Genomic DNA, 27204 nt, shown 5'->3' with positions numbered 1-27204 from the left:
TACCCTTAATTCACCTTGCTCCTCCTCTTCTCTAAATGTCAGTGACTACTAAAGGAGATTTTTGTGATCAAATCATAAATCAATAGGGCTGCAGCTGTACAAGGACATGGGAGATGCCTGTTCTCAGCCATTGAAACTGCAGGTATGCACTTCATTGCATCCACATCATTAAGTCTCCTCACCTTCTGAACTGGGTGGCTGCATCAAAACTGCTTTTAGAAAACATGTGAACTCTCAAACTCTGCCAATAACTGGGCAAGAACTGGCAAATCTGGGTCAAAAGTATGCCAGGATATGCTTTAACAATTTAGAAGTATATAGAGCCAGTTCCTGTGTCCTTGGTATATTTAATTTACTAGTGGAGAAATTATCTAGAAATTTCCCATCAGCACTTGTAAACCCTGAATTGGATCCATGGGGTTTTTTTACACATTTCTTCTGTTCAGCTGTGGTACAACAAAATCCTATATATGGTCTGCTGCTGGAGGAGCAAGGAAATAACAAATGGGAAATAACTGAGAAGAGAGCACTGAAGTGACTGAAAAGCAAGAGAGAGTGACTTGTGAAGAGGAGGATAACTGTGAGCATCTGAGGAGTTTAAAAGCCAAAGGGGAAGAAGAATTATTTGCAGGGTCCAGTAGAGTTTCACTGGGTGTAAAAAGCTGAGAATGAGAAAGGGATCTTTAGCAGGAGCAGAGGGAAGCATTTCATCAACACCGCAGCCTGCTGGACCGTGAAATAGTCTCCCGAAATAAATGGTGGTAGTCCTGCAGCTCAGGTCATTTTAAATTAGAGTGGGCAGGATACTGGAGCGGATTCTTTAGGGAACAACTCAATACCAAGTCCCAGGGATGGCCGTGTCAACCGCTCAGGCAGCTCTGCTGCTCATGATAATTGGGCTCCACCACGCTGCCAGGAGAAGATGCTGCTTTTGACACTCGTTCACTGACGGTGCTTGTCATGATATTGTGTTATTTATACATTACTCTGAGTCAAAAAGTCTCTGTGAAGAGGCAGGTAGAGCCCTCATAAGTCAAAGCCCTGGACTATTGAAGTTGATAAAAGGTATAAAACGGCTTGCACTAAACCTTCTAAACTGCACGATTTTACCAAAAATACCCCTCAGCAAGAAATGCTACGTGGTAATGAGTGAACAAGGAACAAGTCTGAACTAATAAACACACTCTGGCAGACTCTATGGGGCTTTTTGTTGTTTTTGTTGTTGTTGTTGTTGTTTTATTTTTATTGTATTTCGTTTTCTGTCTGCTTACAAATGCTTGAGTGACAGGCGTGGAGGCTGCCATCTATCACTGCTCTTCAAAACAGAGAGGGAACAAACATCAACATTCCTCAACAATGACCCAGTGGGAACAACCTCTCCTAAAAATACAAGCATTTTCCTCACACCTGTTGCCACAACCTATCCATCTCCTCTTCTCTTTTGCCAAGAGAAGCATTTCCTAAAATGCAGCTCTGTGGATGTGCTTTGCTTTTTTCAGGGTATCATAGAATTGTCGAATGATTTGGGTTGGAAGGGACCTTAAAGATCATCCAGTTACAACCCCCTGTCATGGACAGGGACATCTTCCACTAGACCAGGTTGCTTCCCACGCTTCATGGTAGGAGAATTCCCACTGTTGTGTGGGAAGCACAGGGATGGGAAACTTCTATGAGAAGGGAAAGAGGATTGTGCAGGAGATGGGATGACCTGCTGGTGACTCCAAGGGAATGACGGTGTGGTCTGGAAGGGGTTTTTCTTATCTTCCTTCCTCATCACCTCTAGAGAAGCCATCTGCACTGGGAGGATCACTGGAGGCTTTCTGCATCAATACAGCATTTAGCATCTTTCCTATAGGTCTTCCAATCACCAGCTGAACTTCTGTGAAGTTCTCCATTCAGTACTTACCCATTTCTTCTCAAACTTTTATCACCTCCCATTTTTCACATGACCACAGGTGGAAATGAAAAGCATGGGATGCTAAATTATATATATTTGCTGTGACAGAGCCTGTGCCAGCACTGAGCACTGACAATGCACATTACAGTTCAGCTCATGTATTTCTGATGGCACATTTTACAGTGCTATATATAAAGTTGTTATGGCATCTATTATTCACTGCCAATACAGTTCAAGTTAAAATAGGTTTTATATAACAGTTCAAAGCAATATTTTAAGAAATAACACTTGTGTCAAGGCTGCTGTGTCCTACCAGATTTTGACATTTCCAAGCAATAAAGATCTTTATCCAAAATGTAAGGTTTTGGCGAGACATCTCCCTAGCAGACTTCTCTGGTTTTAATCTGCAAGCAATAGCAAAACTAGCACATTTAAATAAAATGAACAGCCAGCTGAACTTTTGACATGGCGGTTATCTGTCTAGGTGGAAACTGTGAACACTGCAAAGTGCCTCGAGGGATGTCCATGACAGAGAACAATGTCCCATTAACCTGAACCTCTGAAGAGACACTGGAGATGTGGAAAACACACAAGTGGGAAAAAGTAATTGGAACATTAAGAAAATGTCTATTATGGGCATGATTTTATATCTGTTTTTCAGGACACAAGACGGGAAGATAATTTATTCGCTCATTTCTTTAGCTATCAAAAAGGTTTTATACCTGTTCTTGCAAAAGGGGCAAATTCAGTGTCTCTTAAGAAAAAAAAAAAAAAAGCCACATGAGCTGCACCATGAGCTCCCCCAGAGTTGTGTGTAATCAGTGTGGCCCAGAATTTATGATGTTCCATCAGTGATCTGTGATCTCCTCTGTGCTGCTCAAGATCTACATGTTCCTGGTGCTGGATATGCAGCAACACAAAAATCCCAGTGAGAGCAATCTACTTGCATAAGACAAGTTCTGCCCAGGTCTATTCTTCATTCTGGTCCCCAAAGAACAACGGAGAACAAGTGCTATACATCAATTTGGCAATAAATTTAGTTTATTAGTTGTGTTTGACAGTTGAGAATAATGTTTCATTTTAACCTTCTTGGTTACTCAGTGGTTTTGAAAACATGTTGGGGAAAAGTTGTTATGGTGACTATGAGCTCAGTGAATCCCTTTTCTGTGTACCCACAACTTCTGCTGAAAACAGGGAAGCTTTAATGTGCTAGATGAGTCCTTTCACAAGAAATATGTTCATGTGGGTCAACAAACAGAAAAACAAAACACAGTGAAAATTATTTAAAAAGCACCATCTGCTTATTCAAATGCAGCTGGGGAGAGGTACAATGCAGTCCAAAAATCCTCATTTTCATTACATTTCTTTCAAAAGTGATGTTAAATAAAATACCATCAGTCCTAAATGTTTTCCTCCTGAAGAAAAATGTTTAAGCTACATTTGAAATAATGCTTGTGGAATGCAGCCCTCCTCACAGGATGAACATGGATCTTGGAGAGCAAAGCAAAATGGATACAGGATATTGGGAAATAAACAGGTAAAAGGAAAGTGCACACATTCTTAGGAAGCAAAAGCCTAAACAACATTAACTGCCTAAATTGACTAAATCATTAATTGCATATACTGAATAAGTTATTCAGAGGTAAATTCATATTGAAAAGGTATCCAGGATCAAATCAATACATACAAAATTTGCACAATACACAAGTGTGGTAATTTTTTAAGAGCTATTTTTTACAAGTTATTTTGGACGATGACTGGATTCACTTAACCCCCCTCAATTACCCCACCATGGCCATGTGGTCCAGTGCAGCCTAATGCAGAGATATCAGCTTGTGGACAGAAGTGGGATTTAACCAGAAAATAAAGATCTCTCTGAGGAGACACCTCCTGGTTTTCCAAAGCTGCTGAGGTTGAGACTGGCTTGGGGTTGCTCAATCCCCAATGCCTAATGGACAAACACTAAATGTGGGGTTTTTTTGTTTTCTGGGGAGGACAGGGATGACATAAAGATGGGAAGAAAAAGGCACTGACTATATTTCAAACAAAAAGGTCACAAAATCACAGAATCACAGAATGGGTGAGGTTGGAAGGGACCACAGTGGGTCATCTGGTCCAACCTCCCTGCTCAAGCAGGGTCATCCCAGAGCACATGGCACAGGGGTGTGTCCAGACTGTTCTGGAATATCTACAGTGAGCTGGAGTTGTGGTCCACAACATCATTTCAGAAGTACATTTGCTACCAACCTTCTTGAACATCAAAGTGCAGGAACAGCCTGAAACATGCATTTTCTTGCCACAAAGTTCCCTCCAGTTTGTCCTGGTGGGTGCAATGAGATCTCTCAAGTATGAAGAGACAAATCACACCCAGAGATACTCCACGTGAGCACATTTTTTAACAATTTCATTCCTAGCAATGGACACAAGCCCACAAAGCTCATTCATCTCTGTTCAGAGAACCATAACAGAAATTAGACACACACTAACCTCGACCCCCTCCTGTAAAACTGTCAAAATTTCTTACTTAGGGAGTTGAATCAGATTTATCCATCACTGTTTGCAAACAGAGGTCACAGCCTCAGAGTTCCACTCTACAGTAGGAATGTTTGTCCCCTTTTTGCTCTGTTAACTCAATCACAATTCCTGCTGTACCGCAACCAAAATCTATTCTGATAAAATTAGCACAATCCAATTAAAGGACAAAGTATAGTCCTTAATTAAATGTTCTGATCATTCTGAAGCTCTCTTTTTTTTTTTTTTTGGTTCATCTTGAGTTTAGGCCTGTAAAAGCATACAAATTAGAAAGATTTAGCATGTTCTTGTTTTACCCATTTATCGCTTAAATTTAAGTAACAAGAGTTTCCCAAAAGCATAAAAAGAGAAGTATAAAAAGAAAAATGTGGGATGTTTAACTTATTCAGGCCTCTTTTTGTTCCTTTTATTTCACATTTTTACAGCGTCTTGGAAAAAAAAAAGGAATAAAAATAGTATGTCTTCTATTAACTAGACCAAGAATGTCCAAATACTTTGATACAGCAAAATATTTGAAATAATTTGAAAAGGTTAACAAGTTATTTCCTTTTTTCTACCTATTATTCTCTCTCATGGTAAAACTGAATATTTTCTGTCTGTGACAAATTCCAGTTTCAAGTTCGTGTGCACCAAGAAAAGTTGATTTGCTGCGGAATCCAGCTTAAGCTCCCTCACTACAGATTCTGCCATGGCAGACTCACTGAAAAGAACCCAATCATTAGCCCATGAACATCAATTAATTCCTGTAATTTCCACTACTAGTCATATGGATTTCTAACTCTTCCTTCTGTCACCCATTTCCATTTTTAGAAGCACTTGATAATCTCTCCCATTTTTAGTGACGCTGCACTGGTAGCAATGGAAATCAGCATTTCCTTCGGGACAGCACAAGGAATCTGCAATTCCTGCTCACAAACCCATGATGGGAGAAGGTCACTGACCTCAATCTGCTGAATGGCCTCTTCCCGCTGCCGAATGGCCTCCAGATCCTCCTCCGTGATTTCCGAGAGCAAGGCTTGGTCCTGGCTCTGGTTCTGCCACGTGGCATCTCCCCCATTAAAGATCTTCTCATCATCAGGTAGGTCAGAGAAGGGGGTCTTGGGGCTCTGCTGAGATGGGAGAATGGAAAGAAAGAAAAGGAAGTGTAAATGTCAACCAGTTTTACTCAGTCTTAGTGTGGGAAAGGAAAATATTAATATATAATAGACAACAAAAAGGTGAAGTGAAGTAAGTTCCATGAGAGGAAGAAATGTTAGGACCTGAAGTCAAATCTCCTGAGCTACTTTGGAGCCCCAGAAACCAACTTCAATTTTCCAGCACTTCTGACAGATCAAAACCTTAACGTGCGTCCAAAAAAGGACACATTTACCTCGTCGTATTTTCCTGAAAATTCTTCTGGAATTAATTACCTTCTCAGGCACATAGAAAGCCTAAAAATTTGTCTTGAAGACTTTATGAACCAACTTCCGACGTTCAAAATAACAAAGGATCCCATCTTGTCCACTTATGAGATAAACAAAACAGCTCATAAAGGGGAAATCATCACGGGATGATTTCTCAGAATCATCAGCTTGAGCAACTCACAGGTTCTGGTGTTCACTCTATACAGTAGACCTGATTTTGCTGACACACCAGATCCTAGATGTGCATCTCAGAACTTCAGTAATAAGTGCTGAAAAACAACTCTTCTCATTCCTGTTTGGGAATCCCATATTCCTTCTGGCATCACCTTGAGCTGATCATCCTTGCTCCTCCCCAGACCTTTTAAGAGTCACTCAAGCAAGAATGCCCACATAGAATCACAGAACTGATTGGAAGAATTGGGTTGGAAGGCACCTTAAAGCTCATCCAGTTCCAACCCCTGCCATAGGCAGGGACACCTTCCACTAGACCAGCTGCTCCAAGCCCCATCCAGCCTGACCTTGAACACTTTCAGGGATGGGACACCATCAACTTCACTGGGAAAACTGTTCCAGTGCCTCACCGCCCTCTGAGTAATTAAATTCTTTCCAGTTTGCCATCTAAATCTCTTCTCTTTTTTAAAATCATCCCCCCCACGTCCTATCACTATCTGCTCGTGTAATACGTCACACTCCCTCTTTTTTTAAAAGCCCCCAACTTATTTTCTAAGCCCTCAGATACCAATTTTCTGGTAGACAGATGTTCATACTACCTTTGAAAGCTGCATTTATAGTCAGATCCAGATTTTAAAATGCTCAAGGTCCAGTTGAATCTGCACTGCAGGAGGGGGCAAAGGTTTAACAAGGTCTTCTCCTCTCTGCCTTTAGCTTCTGTGCCTATGTTAGGTTCAGTCTAGACTGGACTAAGACAATGAACTGACACAAGGTTGGTTTGCAGGCTGAGCTCAAGTTCTAAGTTAAAGGCACTGAAGGCTCCAACCCTCCAACTTCATGAGTATTCCACTTTAACAGTGCCCATGATCCTCTCACGTGGTCTTGAGCTGAGCTTTGACTCCTAACAAAAAGTTACAGTACAAAGGCAAACCAAGTGCTTCTGATGCTCTGAAGCTGAAAGAAGAAATGACCACAGCACATCCTTGACCTGAATGTCCCCGAAATCTCTGAAAGCCATAGGAGAAAACAAGCACAAGTACTCAGGGGGATGTTCAGTTTCTACGTGAAGCACAAAAACTGGGGCTTTTCAACAAATTGTGCCTGAAAAGCCTTTGCTGTCTTGCTGTGGATAAATCTTCAAAAATATGAACTGCCCCGAATTTCCACAGAGTGAACAGGCCATAGGGCAGCTTGCTGGAAGGACACAGGGCTGGAGAACTGGAAGGACCGGGAGGACTCGAGTGGAAGTTGCGGTGGAAACAATGCAAAGTCATCACTGCAAGAATGATAAACCCGACCAAGTCTGCATGAGGGAAGCAGGGAAATGAGGGAAGCAGAGAAATGAGGGGAAAAAAAGTCACTTATAAGGTGTTTTACTTCTGGCTTTTTTGCTCAGAGATCTGCCTTGCAGGAACTGTGGAGGAGGCATTGAGAGAATGAGTAATATTTAACACATATAGACTCTGTGGCTGGCTAAACTTTGAAGAATATCAGGCATCTGTAAATTCTCATTTAATTCTCTAACTTCTTTAATTCTTTCAAAAGTGTACAATTTCTGTATTTAGAAAATCAATGAATTTTTGTATTTGCCTAAACTTAGTCTTTGTCTTATTAAGTTAATTATTATTATTATTATCACCATACCTAGTTGGAGACAAGGATAATACAATGTGGTAAAGGGAGAGGGGTGGTGGAAGAAATAGAGGGAAATAGAAAACTCAGCAGCAACCACTCAAGTCTCATTCAAAATACGAACAGATGAAAATCTCTGACATTATTGTCTTACTTTTTCACCTTCTGCTTCCCAGGGATCTGTTATCTACTGAGAAAGGGTGCGTTATAGGAAGATAATCATCATTTAAAATTAGGTTAAAATTCATTTACACTTTAAAAGACATATTTTAATGGGATCAAGATACTCTGGGGGTGTTTTATTCACTAATTATTACGTGCCTTGGACACTAACTTCTCTGGTAGAGTGTTTCAGTGCCAAAAGCATGTATTAATGGACTCCAGAAAAAAAATCCCTGGGGTATTCTAATGCTTCATTCATAGTGACAGAGGTGTCCTCTCATCTTCACCAGTGGGTTAACTAAGACACGCAGAGGCAGTTCTGCAGCACATCACCAAGGAGGCTGGAAAAACCCAAGTTTCTGACCTCTAAAAATGCAGAAAAAATGCTCTGATGAAATTTGTCTACTCTGTTTGCAGCAAGGACACTGCACCACGGACCTAAATGCATAGGAATGGACATTTAAAACCATATTTTGCTATGCAAAATGAATTTCAGTGAAAGATAAAAAATTTACAAGTGTTCAAATGTCAAATATTCTGATGTGGGAGCACAGGAATAACAGGAGAGCCAGAAATACGGCAAAGAACTCTTCAAATTAATTATATTAGTCCATGGAATAGCACAGTTGTATCACAAATGTCCTTCATCTTGGCCTGTTTCAGCTCTCTTACTCATCCTGGTATCTGTAAATAACATGTCCCCCCTCCAAATTATTCAGAGGTTGCAAGAGATGCTGCTCAGTGATCTACAAAAAGCAGCTATCCCTGTGTTTAAGTAGGTAATGGTCTAGACAAAGATCTTTTCCTCTAAACAAAGGAGTGACCTAAGTTAATTTCAGAGCTGCTGAAGACAATGACATGAGTTTGTATCCTTAACATCTTCCCAAAATATCCAACAACGGCTGCTGAATAAGTAAAGCAGTAAACAACAGGATGAAGGGGGGGCTGATATTTCCTTCCAGACATCAAAATGGCTCCATAATAATATTAAATACAGTCACCATGACCTGCTTTCAGGGTCTGTGTGCTGTGTTAACGAATTAAAAATGATTTTGTGTTGCCCATGGTACAGAGCCCCTCGTTTCTGTGATAAAGTGAACGAATCCTAGATTTGAAAGTGTGAAGAAATCTAATCACTTCTAATACTTCTGACTAAAAGCTGCACATAGCTTGGCTTATCAGTGGTCTTCATTCCCTTCTGAGTTATGTTCATTGCCATGTCTGACAAAACACTTTATTTATAGCAAGGAAAGATCTGATGGAGGGCACTCACTGAGCCTCCGCAGATAAAGTTCCCTTTGACAATGCACTGGAAGGGGCCATAACTCCCTGCACAGGCATTTCCACATTAAATTTGATTTAGTGTCAAATTTTATGCCCTGTGAATCTCTGTGCAATTTTCTGTTGGATTTCCTTTCATAAATTGTTAATTGGATGTGTTTGAAGTTGTTCTTTTGTTGAAATTTGCCTGTGGCAGATCTTTGTCAAGATGTATCTATAAACCAAGCCCTGCCTGTGAAAAAAATGATAGGGGAGAAAAAAGTTGAGTATATCTGATACACTCAGTAGTTCTTTTAAAATTAAATCCTCAGGACTGAGGGTCATACTATGCTGTTGTTCATCATATCTGAAAAATTATGCCCAGGCACAACATTTTTCCTGCTGGATAAAATCTTTCCACGAGGATAAAATCGTTGCTGCTTACAACTACATTTTTTTATCAGATTTATTCTACCAATGGGGAGATTCTGTATGCAGTTGCTGATAGGAAAAAAGAAAAAAAATAAGAAAGAAAAAAAGGTTTTATCTGGAAGGTGACAACTTCTGCCAGGGTCTGCACTTTACCAGCAGTAAATGTTTGCATCAGAAGTTGCTCGTCTGAGACCCCTCCAAAAATAATCCCCTTCCAACCCTCTTCCTGCCTCTCTCCCCATTTGTATCTTAGGAGGGACAGAACATCACAAGTTTTCAAACTATTGTCACATAAAATTACCAAGCAAGGGATTGCAATGACCTCTCTTCTAGCTCCCATATGGTCTTTATTCCACCCAGAAGCAGAAATCCAATGGGAACTCCGCTAATATAACATCCACCAGCCTTCAAAGGTCATCTTCAGAGAGTCACAGGATCTCCTGTTGCAGAATGAGTGTCCTGATGCCCCCTCAGCCCTGTAGCTCCCATTTACATCTCTAACTATAATGATGTCATTTCTGATTGCCTGTTACAAGATTGTTCCCTTATCAGGAATTCAGGGCATGAAATGTTGACTGGAGATGGATGAGAAATGAGAAATGGCTCTTAGTGCCAGTGAAATGTTTAGTGATTCCAAAAGAAAATTTCTTTTCCAATCCTCATGAAAACCTGAAGATATAGAGAAAAATTATACAACAGAGAGAAATAGAGAGACAAACACACTCCCTCCAGCTCAGGTTAGTACAAGACAGGTAATAAAAGTGAGAAATAAGATGGGCCTCTCACAGTGTCTCCAAAAAGAACCGTAAGATTTGATGGAAATAATCAAGATTTATCGAAACTGGAATTACAGACTCTGTTCACCAGGTGAATGACACAACACAGAGAGAGGAGAATGAAGGGCTGAGGAAGACACTCACAAACTTCTACTTTCAACCTCAGCATGAAGGCAGTTGAGAAGGAGACTGTATTAAGCCTGAAATCAGACAACATGATCCCATTTCTACACCATTTCCTTCCACTCCAAATTCAACCAGGAGTTGTGTCCCAGAGAGGAGGGTTTAATCTCTGACTGTGTGTGAAAACATGGAAAGAGGACACTAACGCAGTATCTTAGGAGGGATGTGACAGAGCTGTTGGCACTGTCAAAGTGGGGAAGGAGAGCAAGAGGCTGGAGAGGAGCTCTGTGGAAAAGGGACCTGGTCGATGGGAATGTAAATTTGAGTCAGTAGTCTCCTAACTGGACTGAAAAACTAATTCCAGAGAATAAGAAGGAACACAAGTTTCTTTTTTTCTTGACTCCTACTCCATCCACATGGTCATTTCAAGCAGTTGCAGCATCACTTGGCTGTCAGACCCTGGAGACTGCCTTTGATATTCACAGTTCACAAATTCCTTGTTACCTCCAAGTTTATAAGAGCACAGGTAAAAGTAGCCTCACTTGTCTAAGCTAATTTTGCACTCCAGACTGCAGGTTGTTCCATGAAAATCTTCTGCAACCATGAAAACAGGGTATTTTAGAGCTCTTCTATGACTCAGGGAGTAAAGCAGGGAAGGTTGCTCTATCTTCTCCAATCTCCAGAAGCTTTCTGCACCTCTAGCAGGGATATGGGCAGCTCCAGCAGCAATCAACACACCTCCCACAGCTCCTGCAAACCATCACATCTCCTTGGGTAACACTTTGGCTCTGGCTTTCAAACAAAATGCAAATGCAGAGATGTTTATCTCTTGCTTTATAGTACATATAGACATATAAACAGCCAGGCAACACTTTATGAGGGTATCCTATTCTCCCCAGCATCCAGGCTTGGAGATTCACGTTTTATTGCCTGTAGAATAATGAGGCTGGAGTGTGTGCATTAAAGATCAATAAAACACTGTACATGGAGGAGCAGGGTGCAGAACACGACTGGAGTTACTCTGCCTGACACATTTTTAATCTCGGGTTGGCACTCCAAGCTGTCTGGGACAAAGCTGGCACAGAGCAGCCAGTTTGGCCTGACTACCCACAAAATACAGCCAGGTTAAGACGACAGATAAATCGGATTAGATGATCTTTCCCAAACCATCCTTTCAAAACAACTAACCTTGCAGGCTCAATGAGATTTAGAGCTGCATCATGCCAAGCAAAAGCCCAAAGCAATTACAGGTAGAAAGGCCTCAGGCAGGTGCAGAACAAGCAGCCTGGGACTTCTAAATCTTTTAGAGGAGTGAAATAGTGATATTACAACTTTGCATTATCTTTCACACAGAAGATCACAGCAGTGATTGGTAATCTGAGTTCTGTTGTCTTAGGAGAGGAGCTTCCCACAATGACTGGGAAAGAAATGCATCACAGGGAATCACAAATTAACCACTGCCTGCTCTTCCCTTTCACTCAAAAATGATTGAATTTAAAACTACCATAAGAAGGACAACTTTAAAGTGGGATATGCTGGATCCTTCCTGCATCACTGACACAGGCAAACATGGAAATGCATTCAGCATTTTCTTCAACTTATGCAAATTTGATTACTCAGCTCCAATGTAGCATGAGAAAAACCAGGATGGGGAAATTAGCATGAAGGGAGGGGTTGAAGTGCATTTTTGTTTAAATTAGCTAGAATCCCTCATGTGTTTCTGTCTTTGCTCTTGATCAAGGTGTTTATTTTTGAATGACATGAATGTGAAACTGAGCAAGAAAATCACCATTCCTACCATTTTCCTACTACAGGATCTGCAAGAAATTACTAATTTGAGGGAAAATGTAGTGACAGAAACTATTTTGCTGCTTCTCTTGGCAGCATTTTTAAATTTAATCCTTCAGGTCTCTGCAGTCACGAGGACTAAGAAAATCTATTCAGCATCCAGGAACTGGAAGAGACTCAGTTACAGAGTCCCCAGTTCATACCTCCTACCGTTTTCTTCTTCTTTAATTTTCCTTCAAGACTTTATTACTTCACCAAATTCATTCTGAGCAATCCTGACCTCATCACCCAGGGCTGCTTGAGTTCAGAGTCGATCTTACTGTACTCAGGGAGAGAGAATTAAATGACCTGTCTGTGGTAGATGAAGAAAAAAGAAAATAAGCCAGGGGCCTGAGGTTTAGCTCTCTGATAACAGATGTGCTTTCAAGAAGCACAGCATATTTCCACCCCACGGTGAAGACCAAATTTAGAAGGAATGCCCTCCCTACCAGGCCTAGATGGTGGGGCTGACACTCATATTTTGTTCATGGAGATTATCAACTTTTAGGTCAAACTTCAGTTGATCCTGAGGGCTGTATTTTGCCATGTATTTTCACCCTGAATTACTGAAGGAAGATGGAGCTTTCCCTGTTCCTATTTCCATCCTTCTTCTTTTCCTCTTGGTTTGGAAACATTATCTACCATGCAAATAGATGATTCCATGGTGATGTGAGTGAAGCAAAAGAGCACCAGTGAAGTGAGGTATAAATTTCCCCTCTCTGTAATCTGACAACCTTTTCTTTTCAAACCCGCTTCACTGAATGACTTCAGCCTGATTCCACATGGCTACACCCACCCTTCCCAAAGCCAACTGCCTGGGCTATCACTCCCTTCAGGTGACATCTCCACACATGCAGAGTAAGTGGATAAACATTCCTTTAAGGTTGTCAGGAAGGAGAGCGTTCACTGGTGTTTTTACAGCATTCCCAAAGCTGTTCCTGCCCTTTCCTGGCTGTCTGTGTGATATTCTCATAATTCTCTGTCTCTGCACACCTCTGCTGCTGGCATCACGTTTTGGCTGGTGGTGCTGTCTGGGATCTGTGCTGTGCATTGTCCCTGGATCCTGATGAGAGGCAGAACCCTCCCCTGCTCAGCTCCCTCTCTGAACAGCTGAAGCCCCAGCATTTGTGTCAATGGACCGTGCTTGACAGAGCTCACAGACACACCAAGGCTGTCTAGAAAGGCCCGTGTTGTCTCTGCCTCCCGACATATGTGCTGCACAGCTGCTGAGCAGGTTCCTGCTAGAAAGGCAAACAAGAGGGAGAATGAGTCACTGGTTCACCCTTTAACACCCACCTAGTACCAAAAAAAAAGTGAGATGTCCTTTTTCTCTGTTCACATGGAGTCAAGAGCCAAATTCAGCTTGATTTTCTGCAGCAGAGACAACCCCTAGCACGGGCACAGTGCCATTCTGGAGCAGTGGAAAATCAGGAAGATGCTGGAAATAAAAAGTATGTCTTTTTCTTTCAAGGAATAGGCTGCTTTTGTATTTTGTATTTTGCCTTTGAAGTACTCAATCATTTTTTTTTAGAAACATGGCTGACTCCCACAAAACTTCATCAATATCAATCTTATCATCTCTTTTTGTTCCTGGCCTTTGGTAGGGTTTCAGAGGACAGCTCAGCATGCAAGGAAATGTTCAGAGCCTGAGACTGAGGAACACTCTCATTTAGTGACTCTCTGTAAAGTATCTGCCCACTTTACAGCCCCAGCACCGTCTGCATTCAGAATGTTTCAGTTATTGCCCAAAGGTCTGATCCCAAATTAAGACAAAAATCAGAGGCATTTTGTCACCACCCATCTGGAAGATGGTGGTGGATGGTCAGTTGATGACAAGAGGGATGAGGAGACAAGACAAGGTTCCTGCCTCTTTGTGAGAGTGGGGTCCACCTTTATGGGAGAGGAGGAGAAAAGTGGGAACTGAGCTTTGAGTGGCAGGATGGGACAACACCTGGTCATCCCGCTACAACTTCTGGCACCATCCACAAAAGAGCCTCATTACGAATAATCATATAATCACAGAATGGTTTGGGTTGGAAGGCACCTTAAAAGTCATCTCATTCCAACCCCTCTGCCATGGGCAGGGACACTTTCCACTAGACCAGTTGCTCATAGCCCCATCCAGCCTGGCCTGGAACACTTCCAGGGATGGGGCAGCCACAGCTTCTCTTGGCAACCTGTGCCAGGGCCTCACCACCAATAAATACATTTAACTATATTAAATAATTTATTCCTAACATCTAATCTAGACCTCCCCTCCTTCAGCTTAAAGACATTCCCCCTCGTCCTGTCCCTCCATGCCCTTGTCCAAAGTCCCTTTTCAGCTCTCTTGGAGCCCCTTTAGGCACTGGAAGATGCTAGAAGGTCTCACCAGAGCCTTCTCCTCCAGGATGAACAGCCCCAGCTCTCCCAGCCTGTCTCCAGAGCAGAGGTCTTCCAGCCCTGTGATCAACTTAGTGGCCTCCCCTGGACTTGTTGCAACACATCACTGTCCTTGTGTTGAAGCCCCAGAGATGGATGCAGCACTGCAAGTGGGGTCTCACAAGGGCAGAGTTGAGGGAGAGTTGGGAATACTCTACAGAGAAAACCCCAAGATGCTGCAGCACAGGTCTGATTAGATCTACACTGGGATAACAGCAATCCCTCTGCAGGAAAACACAACCTATTTTCACCTGCAGGCTGTTCTCAGCACACTCCTGTTATCCACCAGATTTCAACATAAGGCACTCGGACATAAATGATCTGTATCCTGTCACAAGGGATGTTCAGCCCTTTGGTCCATTTCACAGCAATTTCATTTTCAGCACCAACTCAGAACAAAAAGCAGGTTACCACAGGCTGGTAACACGATGTGATGGATGTGTGCATGTCCAAAGAAGGGCAACAGAGCTGGGGAAGGGTCTGGAGCACAAGTTGGATGAGGAGCAGCTGAGGGACCTGGGGAGGCTCGGCCTGGAGAAAAGGAGAATCAGGGGAGACCTTCTTGCTCTCTACAACCACCTGAAAGAAGGTTGTAGTCAGGTGTGGTTCGGGCTTTTCTCCCAGGTAACAAGTGATAGGACAAGATGAAACGGCCCCAAGTTGCACCAGGGGAGGTTTAGATGGGATATCAAGAAAAATTTCTTCACTGAAATAGTGGTCAGGCATTGAAACAGACTGCCCAGGGAAGTGTTGGAATAACCATCCCTAGAAATGTTCAAAAACTGTGTAGATGTGGTGCTTGGAGATGTGGTTTAGTGGTGGAATTGGCAGTGCTGGGTTAACAGCCAGCTTGATGATCTCAGATGCCTTTTCCAGCCTTAATGATTCTATGATTCTATGAAAAGTTCGTGCATCTTTAATGCCATTTAAATCCTTTTTCCTTTTTTTTTTCTAATTTACCTGTGATTTCACTATAATAAAGCCTATTGATCCATCCCTGACTGCAGGCAGCAGCTTGTTAGGTTTTACACTAATACTCTACACAAACCCTTAATTGTTTTTCATCAGGACATTTTCGGTTTTAATTAGAAAACAAACATAGGTAATAAAAATGGTAAAAGGATACAAAATGACAGATGCCTGCAGTGAAACAGGAGACATCAATTCAATCAAAATGAAAGTATTGAAAATCTTATTAGGGCTATCTATCAGCACTGCTGTACAACTGTCATGGATCAGGGAAATGGTCTGTGGTAACCCCTGGGAAATCCATTCACAAGGACCAGAAGCATTCAAAAAGCTTGTCCTGCCCAGTGGCTGTTCCTCCTACCTGTCCTAGACATGCCCTGTCCCCTCCAGGCAGAAGGAGGTGATTGTTCTTTCTCCTGACAAGTGACAATCCCCCCTAACTCACTCTAATCTCCCAACCTGTAAACAACCTTAAAATATAAGTTCACTGAAGGGAATTAAATGCTTGCCCTGATTTCTGTGTGCTGTGACAGCAAGGACTGACATGGATCAGAGGACATTGGAAATATTTAACAACTAGTCAACTTTATTTGGAGGTTGTGAGCTTCAATCTCAAGAAAAATGAAGAGTGACAACTAGAATTTCAAGTCAAATCAAGTCAGGATATTTACTGGTTTAAAGAAAAACACAAAAGAGCAGAAAGAAAATTATATTCTTCCCCAGGAATAGTGATACAGTTATTACAGATCTAGGCAATGTCTCCAGGAAGAGAAACTAAAGATATTAGGGAAATTTAGACACAGATGTGTATTTGATACCAAACTGCCTGCAAAGTGAAATAATGAAAATAGAAAGTGTAAGCGTTGCTACAGGGAACAAAATCTTGCTCCTGAGCTCATTTGTCCAGGGAGAATGAAATAGGAAGAATTTGGCAGTTTGCTAATTCATCCTGCATGAGTTCTTTATAGGGCAAGATGAAGTGAATCTAACCTTCCAAAGGGTGACAAGAAATAGGAATTGCCAAGGAGGAAAGCAGTGCAGAGCAGCTTTATTGCCCTCATGTGCTCCGTGCTGTCTCTGTGATATACGTTCACAGGGATGTTCACCTCTCCTCAGCTTAGGCATTCGGTCCCACCCCACCCCCATTAACATACAGGCTCCGTGAAGGCTTTCATGAGGATGGAAAAGCTCCCTAAAGTGTTTCCAGAGTAAAACATCCAGGGAAAGGATTAAGATAAAAAAAACGCTGGAAGGTTTTCAGCTCAGCGCCTCTGGAACGTGACATGTAACAAAATTGTCCATAATCTGTGCATTTTTCCAGTTAATATCAGGACAATGTCTTAACTGTGTCAGAAGCAGGAGAGGCCACAGATAAACATTCAGATAATTCCTACCACGGATTTTTATAGCACTATTATTATTATTTATTTTACTTCTGTTTTAACTGTGCTATTGACTTTCCAAACTGATAGGGCATTAACCATCCATACAACTGTTCTTTATTAGTTTTAGCACTTAACCTACATGTTCCTTTCCTACCATCAGGCCATTTTGGCTTCTATCATTTAACTTCGTGAATAATTCACCTGGTCTTCATTTGTATTTTCACCTTGAAAGTATTTATAGACTGCAATCATGTCTCTATTGATACTTTCTTCAAGACTATTTAATTTAGCTCCCTCATTTTCTCATCTGATGTTTATAGACTATATACCTCATGTTATTTTACTTGCCCTGTTCGTGTTCTTTTTTATTCTCTCTGCATATACCAATACCCTTCCCAAGCCATAAACTCCAAGACTTCATTGCTTGTGCCATAACAATATATTTCTGTTGGAAACTTTCACCCAACACAGGAGAAATTTTGTCACGTGTTAGGGTCTACTCTGAAAACTGCTGTGTGGGGCTTTGATTGGTTGACTTGTTGCATCCTGATAATTTTCCTATTTGACTGAGTCTCAAAGGACTGAAATCAGATCATTTTCCACTCCTACAGTAATAAAGAAGTAATGAACTTATTCTGAAAGGCTTGGACACACTCACTGAATTAAAATCATATTTCATTCCCCGAAATAGAACTTTGTTTCCAAACACACATTGGAAGAGGATTCTCTTTGTGGAAAGATGACAGTTTTCCGTTATTCCTTTGAAGGTTGGTTTGCACCCCAAGCTGTGCATGCAGTGGTGCACAGTATTTTCTAGGATATAACCCTCTCTCTGCCCAAGGAGCCACAAATTCTGCAGGGAGAAAGGGGTCACAGCAAACCACAGGAAGGGTGATTGCTGGGAATTTATCTCCTGCTTCCTCTCTACTCAAAACAGCAAGGAGAGCTTCTCCAGCAGGTAATTCAACCCAATAAAGTTATGCCCTTCATTTATTTTTTGCCTTTTCTCCACTGCATTTCTGAGGAGCTTTAAACTGCCAGTAGAGCCAAAGAGCTCTATCCTGTTAACAGAGTTCCCCAAAATCAGCTGCCAGTTTGTCCCAGCAGATATCAAGTGTCGTTCAGAGAAAGAGGGATAAATTAGGCAGATACTGGCTCAGGACTGCTGGTATCGACATGTAAGCGGGATCTCTCTTAACACCCATTTGAGATGTTTGCACAGTAGATATCTTCCTTTGGATTGATCAGCCAAGTTGAACTGCCAGAAATCCACCTCTCCAAGCTTTACATACCCACAGTGGAAGCACTGACCTCCAAGCTGTTTATTAAGACTCCCGTTATAATCAATGGAGCTGTGGTCAATAAAGCCAATGGAGATAAGAGCCCTATTCTGCAGATTAAAAAGATTGACAGCTACTTAACATGAGATTGTGTTGTAGACTAGAAAGAGAGCCTTGAATGTCAGGCTCAGAAGTAAAGACCTACACTATTTATGCCCAGGTGTGGCCAAGGGAGACTATGGGAAAAAAAGGTACAACCAACAAAAATAATACAAAAAAACCCACCAAATGCCCCACGGACTATTTTTTTTTTCCCCCCAGAGAACATTTATCCTACTTAGCTCAGCTGAGTACACTAAGATGTGTTTATTTCTCTCAACTACCTGTAGAAAGAGTCTTGTTGCCTTCAGACATAGAAATCTACACTTGGAATAATTAACCGAAATTACCTTGGCATGCATGGTTTGAGTTCCCACTTAATTTTATCAGGCACTGGATGAGGACAATGAGGCAAGACTAGAACCTGACTCCTGGATTCCTTCTTCATGGAGAAATACTGTTTCTCCCCACATGGCACGTGCAAGACTAGCAAACGTTTGCAGTTCTCTGGTCAGTGTAATAAGTGACAAAACCACCTCTTTTTTTCCTGATGTGCAGATTGTTTATTGATGTTTCACACGGGATGACCTTCTGTCTCATCACACAGAAGGCAGAAGCACGTGAAATGCTGAATTTCTTTTGACAAGCTTCCTTCAGCTGGTGAGATCTGGAGGCAACCAGCAACTCCCTCACACACCAGGTCTTTAATAGACTTAATAACAGCACGAGAATACGAAGTGATCTAAGCTATATATCCACACTGTATGAGATCACACTGCATCAAAACTTTGATAGATGCCTCTGCTGTTTGCTCATCCTTAAGGAGCAATGACCTGAACATTAGCATGTCTAGTAAATTGTTCTAATGTGTGGTGAAAGGGGACTAATGGATACAGTAATTGATTGTTTGATGGATAGCTGGGGAGCCCTTTGATTATGAGTTTTTGCTACGGTCCAAGACATTTTCATTCTCCAGTTAACCCAGAGCTGATTGCTTGCATGAATTATCTCCTCTGACTGCAAATATCAGTCACTTAATAAATATTTCATTAGAAACAAACCAGTGGTGGGGAGAGAGGAGAAAGCAGATGCTCAGTGCTGTGCCTTTTGAAGATGTTACAGAGTCTACAGAACAGACGTGGAGATTATCCATGAAATGTGCTCGGGTCAGACAAGAGGTCTTTGCTTCTCCAGGATTTGGAAGAAGCAAAAAGAAACCTGAAGGTCAATTTAAATCAGTCAAGGGAGGCCCCATATGGACCAAGAAGGATGTACTGAAGCCACTGTGTAAAGCCTGTCTTCTTCACAAATCCCACCTTCCTCTCTCCCAAGCTCCAGGCTGAGCTTTCATGTCACAAGGAGGGACCCTGACCAAGAAATAGAACATCAGCAGGAAATCAAAATCCTGGGATTTAGTCGCTGGTGGTTGAATTTGGATCCTAGTGAAGGTTATGGCAAAACTTTTATGAATATTAATAGGGTTTTTTTGATCCTTTATCTTCCCACGATGACTCTTCAAAAGTTACTTCCACCTTTATTTAGCTTTATGATATTTAATTATTCAGTGGCTCCTGTACTGAACCTCTTTGTCTCATTTAACCTGGCTACTTTTCAGCATGACACTGTACTTTTGAGTTAGGAAGAACGCTACTCTTCTCTCCTAAAGGACAGTGTGGAAACCAGGCAGAAACAGATTTTTTCTCACCATTAAAACTCCCAAACTTTCAAATGTTCATATTTTAAAAGTTTCAAATACAAAGAGCAATATTTGCTGAGAACACTTTGCATTTCCACTGAGGTGAGGAACTTCACAAACTAAGCTTGAGTTACAAGTAGTTTTCTACAACATGGGGTCACTACACAAGCAAATCCCAATTTGCCTCAGCACCACACACTTAATATGCTGAAAACTGCTGCAGTTTTTAAATCCTCTTTCATTGAAAAATTGTTGACGAGCAAAATACATAATGTTCCCTATTACCCTCCACCTTGTGTACGTCCCCTGGGCATTGAGACACTCTTATCTTGTTTTCCTAGCTGCTCCTCAGGCATATTTATATTGTTAGTCTCACAATAGGTATCATTATGTCAATAAGCAGAATTTAAATATTAATCCTTATGGTTATGGGCAGAAATGTAAGTGATCATATCACAAGCTATAAAAGGGCTACCTGTCACAATGAAATGGCTTCAGTGCTGTTTACTCTCAATTCTTTGTCAAGAACTCAACAGAGGGGAATGTCACGAAGAAAATATGGGAGGAAATGAGAGTCAGTAACAGAGGAAGAGGGACAAGCAACCAGTGAGAGCAGGGACCAGCAGAAGTGAATGGAGAACACAAAAGATGCTCAGAAAGGGGAAGTATAGGACAAAGAGTAAAAAAAGTATGGAAGTGAACTGAAAGGAAGCCAAAGACAGATCCAGGTTGCTTCCAAAATGCACAGATCTCCCACTCAGGTATGACAAGATAGGGCCCTCTGAAGATCCTCCCCATATGGACTGAAGCCCTCAGTAGTGCTGATATATTTCAGAAGGAAGGATGGGAGAAGGAGGCAGAGAATCTTTCCAAATTCATCCATTCTGGAAGCCTGTGCATTGCTGTTGTCGCTCCTTCGTTGCCATACACAAAGCAAGTACTGGGGAGCAGAAAATCCCATTCAGAGACAAAAAACTCTCTCTTCTCTTGGAAAAGTGTTTGCTACTAATTTCTGAAAGTAAACCAACATTCTGCCCACATTCTGGAAAAGCAACTTTCTTGCCACGGGAACTTCTAATAATAGAGATAAAAATGGTTAAAGAAAAGGCATCGGGAAAAAACTCTTTTTTTGAGATAAATACAAAACTCTGTACTTATCTGAGATTAAACCCAGTGAGGAAATTTTCCATCCCAAACTGTGGAAGGTGACTGAGTCCACGACAGCACTGCATATTTTATCATAATCTTTAGGCTGCACACCGACTTTCTCCATGGGAAGCTCTCCATGAACCACTGACACTGCCTGCTGAGGGAGGTGACACTTCCCATCAGCGGAGGAGCATTGATCAGGCTCAGCATTTTAAAGTCCCCGATGAGTTTACATTACCTTTTCCGCTGGAGTCTTTCTGTTTGCTTGCACTGCCCTTGCTGTTCCCCCTGCTGCTGCTCAGCTCAAACACAGCTGTGCTAATACACCAAAGCCACACAGCTAATCCATACTTCTGCTATCTATTTTCAGGTCTCATTTGGCAAACTGAGGGGGGTGAGACCAGCATGAGCATAACTGAGAGACAAGCCCTTGAGGGATGTCCTGGGCCAGTCTTCCAAAGACACTGATATGGGCTTTAGTTTTGTCAGAATCATGGAATCATTTCGGTTGGACAAGATCTCTAAGACCATCGAGTCCAACCTTTGACCAATCATCACCTTGTCAACTAGACCAGCGCACTGAGTACCATGTTCAGTCACTTGGACACCTCCAGGGATGGTGACTCCATTGGGCAGTTCATTCCAATGCTTAACCACTCCTTCCATGAAGAAACTCTTTCCGATGTCCAACCTGAACGTCCCCTGGCACAGCTTGAGGCCATTTCCTCTTGTCCTGTCACTGGTGTCCCGGGAGAAAGGACTGACCTCCACCTGGCTACACCCTCCTTTCAGGGAGTTGTAGAATGTGAGAAGGTCTCCCTTGAGCCTCCTTTTCTCCAGGTTGAGGTCCCCCAGCTCCTTCAGCTGCTCCTCATCAGACTTGTGCTCCAGATCCTTCCCCAGCTCCGTTGCCTTTCTCTGGACACGCTCCAGCCCCTCAGTGTCTTTCTTGTCATGAAGGGCCCAAAACTGAACCCAGGATTTGAGGTGTGGCTTCACCAGTTCCCAGAACAGAGGAGCAATTACTTCCCTGGTCAAAAAAAACCCAAAAACCACAACCAAACAACCTACACTTGGCTGTGTTTTCAAAAGGTTTTGAGGATTGCAGACGTCCTGAAGTCCTAGGAATTTTTCCAAGAGAAGTCAAACTAGCTCAGTTGTCCTGGAGAAGTGTCATCACCGATAACTCCACCCTGCCAACCAAAACATGTCTATTGGATTGTAGTGAGGACGGGGGTATTTTTTCCCCCAGCCTCACCCTGTCATGCAGTGACAGTGCCTGGTCCCACACTCCTCAAAAGAAGTTGACTTCGTCAGAAAGAAATTTGAGCCTTTCCACCCTGACTTATTTAAAATATGCCTGGTAGGTCTCATGAGTAACGTACCTACACAAAGAGATCTCAGGAAATGTACAGATTGTGCAGGAACATAAATTTTGACTGAACAAGTGATGAATAGAATGCAGAGCAACATCCTCAGATTTTGGGCAAAGAATGTAAAATCATTCAGTGGTGTTTGCGAAACATGTCAGGCTCTGTCAGGAAGAAGGGTTATAAATAAATGTGAGGTAGATACTTTAATAATGCTATTTCATATACATGCAATAATGAACTTTAATTATTTCTTTGGGTTTCTTTCTCCTTTTACTGTAGCAGATGAGTCAAGCCCAGATGTGTAATGAAACTGCTACTAACATCACAGCATTTTCTTTAGAGGTGGCTGAAAGAGCTCTATGGATCAGCTGTCAAATCATTCCTCATCCTGTGGGGTTTCCTTCATGCATCTCACCCAGAATTTAATTCCTCCACATATGGCAGGAGTGAATCATAGTGCAAGGAATTTTCTTGATGGAAAGGATTTTGCAGACAAGCAAAATGTCTTCTCACATCACTTGTCCTGAAATGAAGCCAAAGTCATCTTTACCACGCGCAGTGGAGCAACGTGCCAAGAGGAACCAGTTGCCATGGTATGTAGGGAAGTTCATCCATAACTTTGCATTCTGAAACTATGAAAGCTAATTTAGAGCTTATCTGTAACCTTATCCCCAAATATTTGCAGCAGGGAACGAGGAGATTGATTTGTTTCCTGCTGTGATGCTGGGAATTAACAGAGGATATCAAAAGGAAAGCTCTGAGGTGTTAAATGCAGTGATGTGGATAAATATGAAATACCTCACTCATTCCTTGGCTTTTCAGTGGAAACTCAGGGAAATGAAGAGAGAAATCCAGCACATCACTCCTTTTGCAAAATGAGTTCCTGTCAGTCTGCAATGACTACATGACTTTCACGAAGAGGAAGTCATATGCTGGGAATCTCACTGAAATATTTTCATTCTCCCTTCCATCTTTAGTGCTCTGGAAGAAAGGCCAATGACAACACAACCCTGGTGAAAGGAACAGGATATTCTTCAAATCCTAACTCCATGAAGACACCATGGCTTGGTTCCTCTACTCTCATAGACAGGAGATTTCAGACTCACTGAGGGGCTACCCAAAAGTATTTGACTTAACTTGCCAGTTCTACTCTGAATCCCATACCTAATACTCCATGCTAAACAGTGGATAAACAAACCCATGAAACACATCAATGCTGTAGACTCTTTTCATGTAAAAAGTCCTTGCATTTGACAGCTACTCACTTTATAAACACACCCAGACCCACCAATCTCCATTTCCTTTTGAAAATCAAGAAAAACAGAACAGAACAGAACAAACAAAAAAACTCCCCAAGACAGAACAAAGCAGATAACCCATGGCATGGGTTACTCTGGGAACAAACACTTTGTCTTTACAATAGCAACAAAGGCAAACCCGCTGAGCTCAGTATAACTTGCTGCACAACCTACAGTCTCCATCCTGCCTCTGCCTTCGCTGTAAAATGGTGTATTGGGTTTGCATGGCAGTTTTGGCAGCAAGGGGTGGCTGCTGAGAGAAGCTGCCAGAAGTTTCCCCCATGCCTGACAGAGCCCATGTCTGACAGTGGCTCCCAGACAGACCCAGCACCACCCAGACCAGCCCAGCCAAGGCTGAGCCCACCAGCGACAGTGGCAGCACCTCTGGGACAATATATTTAAGAAAGGGGAGCAGAGATCCACCTGAGCACAACACCTGTGGCTCAGCCCATGGAGGAGCCCATGACAGAGCAGGGGGATGCCCAAAGCAGGCTGGGACCCCATGGGAAGCCCAGACTGGAGCAGGTTTTCTGGCAGGACTTGTGACCCTGAGGGGGACCCGTGCTGGAACAGCCCGTTCCTGAAGGAAGGTACCCCATGGGATGGACCCACACTGGAGCAGGGGAAGAGTGTGAGGAGGAAGGAACACCAGAGATAACTTGTGATGAACTAATTGCAGGCCCTATTTCTCATGTCCCTGCAATGCTGGGGGAGAGTGGGTAGAGAATACAGGATTGAAGTTGATCTTAGGAAGAAAGAAGAGGTGGGAGAAAGATGTTCTAAGATTTGGTTTTATTTCTTATTATCCTACTCTGATTTGATTAGTAATAAATTAAAGTAATTTCCCCAAGTCGAGTCTGTTTTGCCCGTGACAGTAATTGCTGGGTGATCTCTCCCTGTCCTTTTCTTGACCCACGAGTCTTTCATTAAATTTTCTCTCCCCTGTCCAGCTGAGGGGAGAGCAGAGCAACTTTAGTGGCAACCAGGGTCACCCCAGCACAAAGGGAGATGGGTTCTTTCCCTTACAGAGTTGAAATACCTCTGTTTGCAAAATGTTGGTGATCTGCAGGGACATCTACTAACATTCAGCACTGGGAGGTTTCCCAACTCATTTCCTATTTCATATCAAATCTTCCATATAATCACCAGTTCATAAACAAATAAGCCTAATAAAGCAGTTCCAAAAATAGCCCACAAAGCTCCAAACCACACTTTTTAGAACCTGTCCTTTTGTTTTGGTGGCCAATTTATATTCTGCAATGTTTTCTGGCCATTCACACCTTACTTAGGGAAAAAGCACCACTGGTGAGCTGTGAGATTCAAGAGGGCAGAAGGGGAGAGACAAGAAGGCAACAGGGGTGATTAAAGGGATTTTGAGTGAACACAAGTGTCTACAAGGGGTCAATGCCTGTAGCCTTGGAAGCAACAAGCAGCACTAGGAGGAGAAAAAGGTTATATAATGTTGGATATTGTCAAGCTCAAAATAAGACACATCTCAAAATAAGCAGGCTTGGTGTAGGACAAGAACACAAATGACATCCCATGTGCAAAGGATACATCTTTGTAAAAGGGGGGATGTGAGGGACAAAACATATAAAAACAAAAATAAAAAAATCACACCCCAAAGTTTTTGAAACAAAAAATACGATTATCTGAAAATAAAAAGTCATTTCCCTCCTTTACTTTTCTGCCAAACACTTCCTCGTGCCCCATTTTTTCCCAGTCTGAGACTGGCAGCTCTGATCATGCAGGCAGGTGCCTAACAGGTGAACACCATTTGATATCACCAGTAGCTGTTCTCAAACAGATGGTCTGAGGTTTCCTGCTAATTTAAATAATTTTGAACCCTTTAAACTCCTAAACAGCAGATTAGCAGCACCCCAGGCTGCACCAGGGATATGTCACCATGTCACCCTCTGCCACATGTCAGATACACACTCATGGCCCTGTCAGACTTAAGCAAGATGCACTGATGGGTAAGACCTATATCTACCTTTGGGGTCCCAAAATTATGTGAAGCTTGTAGACAGAGAATCCACACAGCTCTGTGGACTCCACTAAAGATGAGACTGAAAAGTGGTAAATTCCCTGATGCTTCCCAGGAGATGTGACCTAAAGCTCAAATTTCTCCTCCTTAGGAATCTGAGAAGTTATATATATACATATGTATATATATATAAACACAAATAATTAATAATATACTTATTTAAACGCTATTTAACATCTATGTTCTACTCAGTACAGAGAGGGGACATGGAGGAGGTTTCCACAACAGAGTAAGGGACTCAGTCTTCCACAGAATGAAACACCCTGTTTCACCCCGACTCTCCACAGTTTCTCCTCATCTCCATGATTCATCAAGGCTTCTCTGACACTGTTTTCATCTGAGCACTATAAAACAAGGTTCCTCTATCCTATGCCAGCAGATGGCACTCCAAAATGTGCAGCATCCACAGCTTCCCTCACCCCACCCCCCAGCCACTGCTTTAAAAGGTGTTTTTTTTCTGTGCCTGGCTCTTCAGCAGTGCTTTTAATCATGTTTAAATACAGGGGTCAACGAAGTAGCTCCCGCCATAGGGCCATCAAACTTCCCAGGGCTCAGCTTCCAGAAGAGGTCACTATGTCCTGCCGCACATAAAAGCCACATTCCCATTCTCTTTCCCTAAATCATCTCACCAATTACAAACTGCTGGGCACAGAAAGGGAGAAAACACCTTCCTCACTCACCAGAAATCAGTTCTGATTGCAAGCAGATGCTTTGATCTTTTTTATTTTTGTTTACTGGGTGGGTTTTTTTTTTAGAGCAATCATCTGTGATTCTCAGCATGTCACTGCTGAGCTCTTCATGCAAATATAGCCCCATACAGAAATGGGAAGGGGAAAGGAAAGGGGAAAAGGAAATGGAAAGGAAAGGGGAAAATCCTTCTTAAAGTAAAAAATACTGCATTTCAAGAGACTCAGTTGTGTCAAGTGTAACACTGAGTTAGGGTTCTGGGAAGCATCTCAATAGTTTTATCACCACTCAGGAGCTTCACAGGCTGAGTGAAGGCAGAAAATAAAATACTGAATCTTTTGATTTCATCCAGGTGAGGTGTGCAAACCCCAGCTCACAACAAATCCAGGGTTTGCACAGATTGGAAGCAAGATTTTCAGCTCTCCCCCATGGAAAACTGGGTTCATGGAAATAAACATTTTTGTCCCATTTTCATTCAGCTTCTCCATATATCCGTTATAGGTTTTTCCATGGCATGATCTCTGTGCCAAGGAGGACCTTGGGAACCTCCTGTCTGTGGTGTGTTTGGCTTTGGGAAGCTGCATA

General features: G+C 42.2%; 1 protein-coding gene across 7 annotated transcripts in view; it reads right to left on the bottom strand.

The window, feature by feature from the left end:
- The window catches only part of TSNARE1 (t-SNARE domain containing 1), a 479220-nt gene that overhangs the window by 217319 nt on the left and 234697 nt on the right, over positions 1-27204 (bottom strand). For 5 of the 7 annotated variants that reach the window (XM_017828457.1, XM_017828456.1, XM_017828459.1 and 2 more), the window contains one exon: positions 5371-5538. In XM_017828457.1, the coding sequence (XP_017683946.1) occupies positions 5371-5538 (168 nt within the window). Of the gene's footprint in view, positions 1-3809; positions 4239-5370; positions 5539-27204 lie in introns of those variants that run through there. The other 2 variants (XM_017828462.1, XM_017828461.1) reach the window with 2 other exon arrangements.

This window comes from Lepidothrix coronata, unplaced genomic scaffold, assembly GCF_001604755.1.
Source record: "Lepidothrix coronata isolate B3197 unplaced genomic scaffold, Lepidothrix_coronata-1.0 Scaffold148, whole genome shotgun sequence".
Classification (NCBI taxonomy): domain Eukaryota; kingdom Metazoa; phylum Chordata; class Aves; order Passeriformes; family Pipridae; genus Lepidothrix; species Lepidothrix coronata.
Note: the sequence above shows the minus strand (reverse complement) of the source record. Positions and strands in the feature narration are given on the sequence as shown.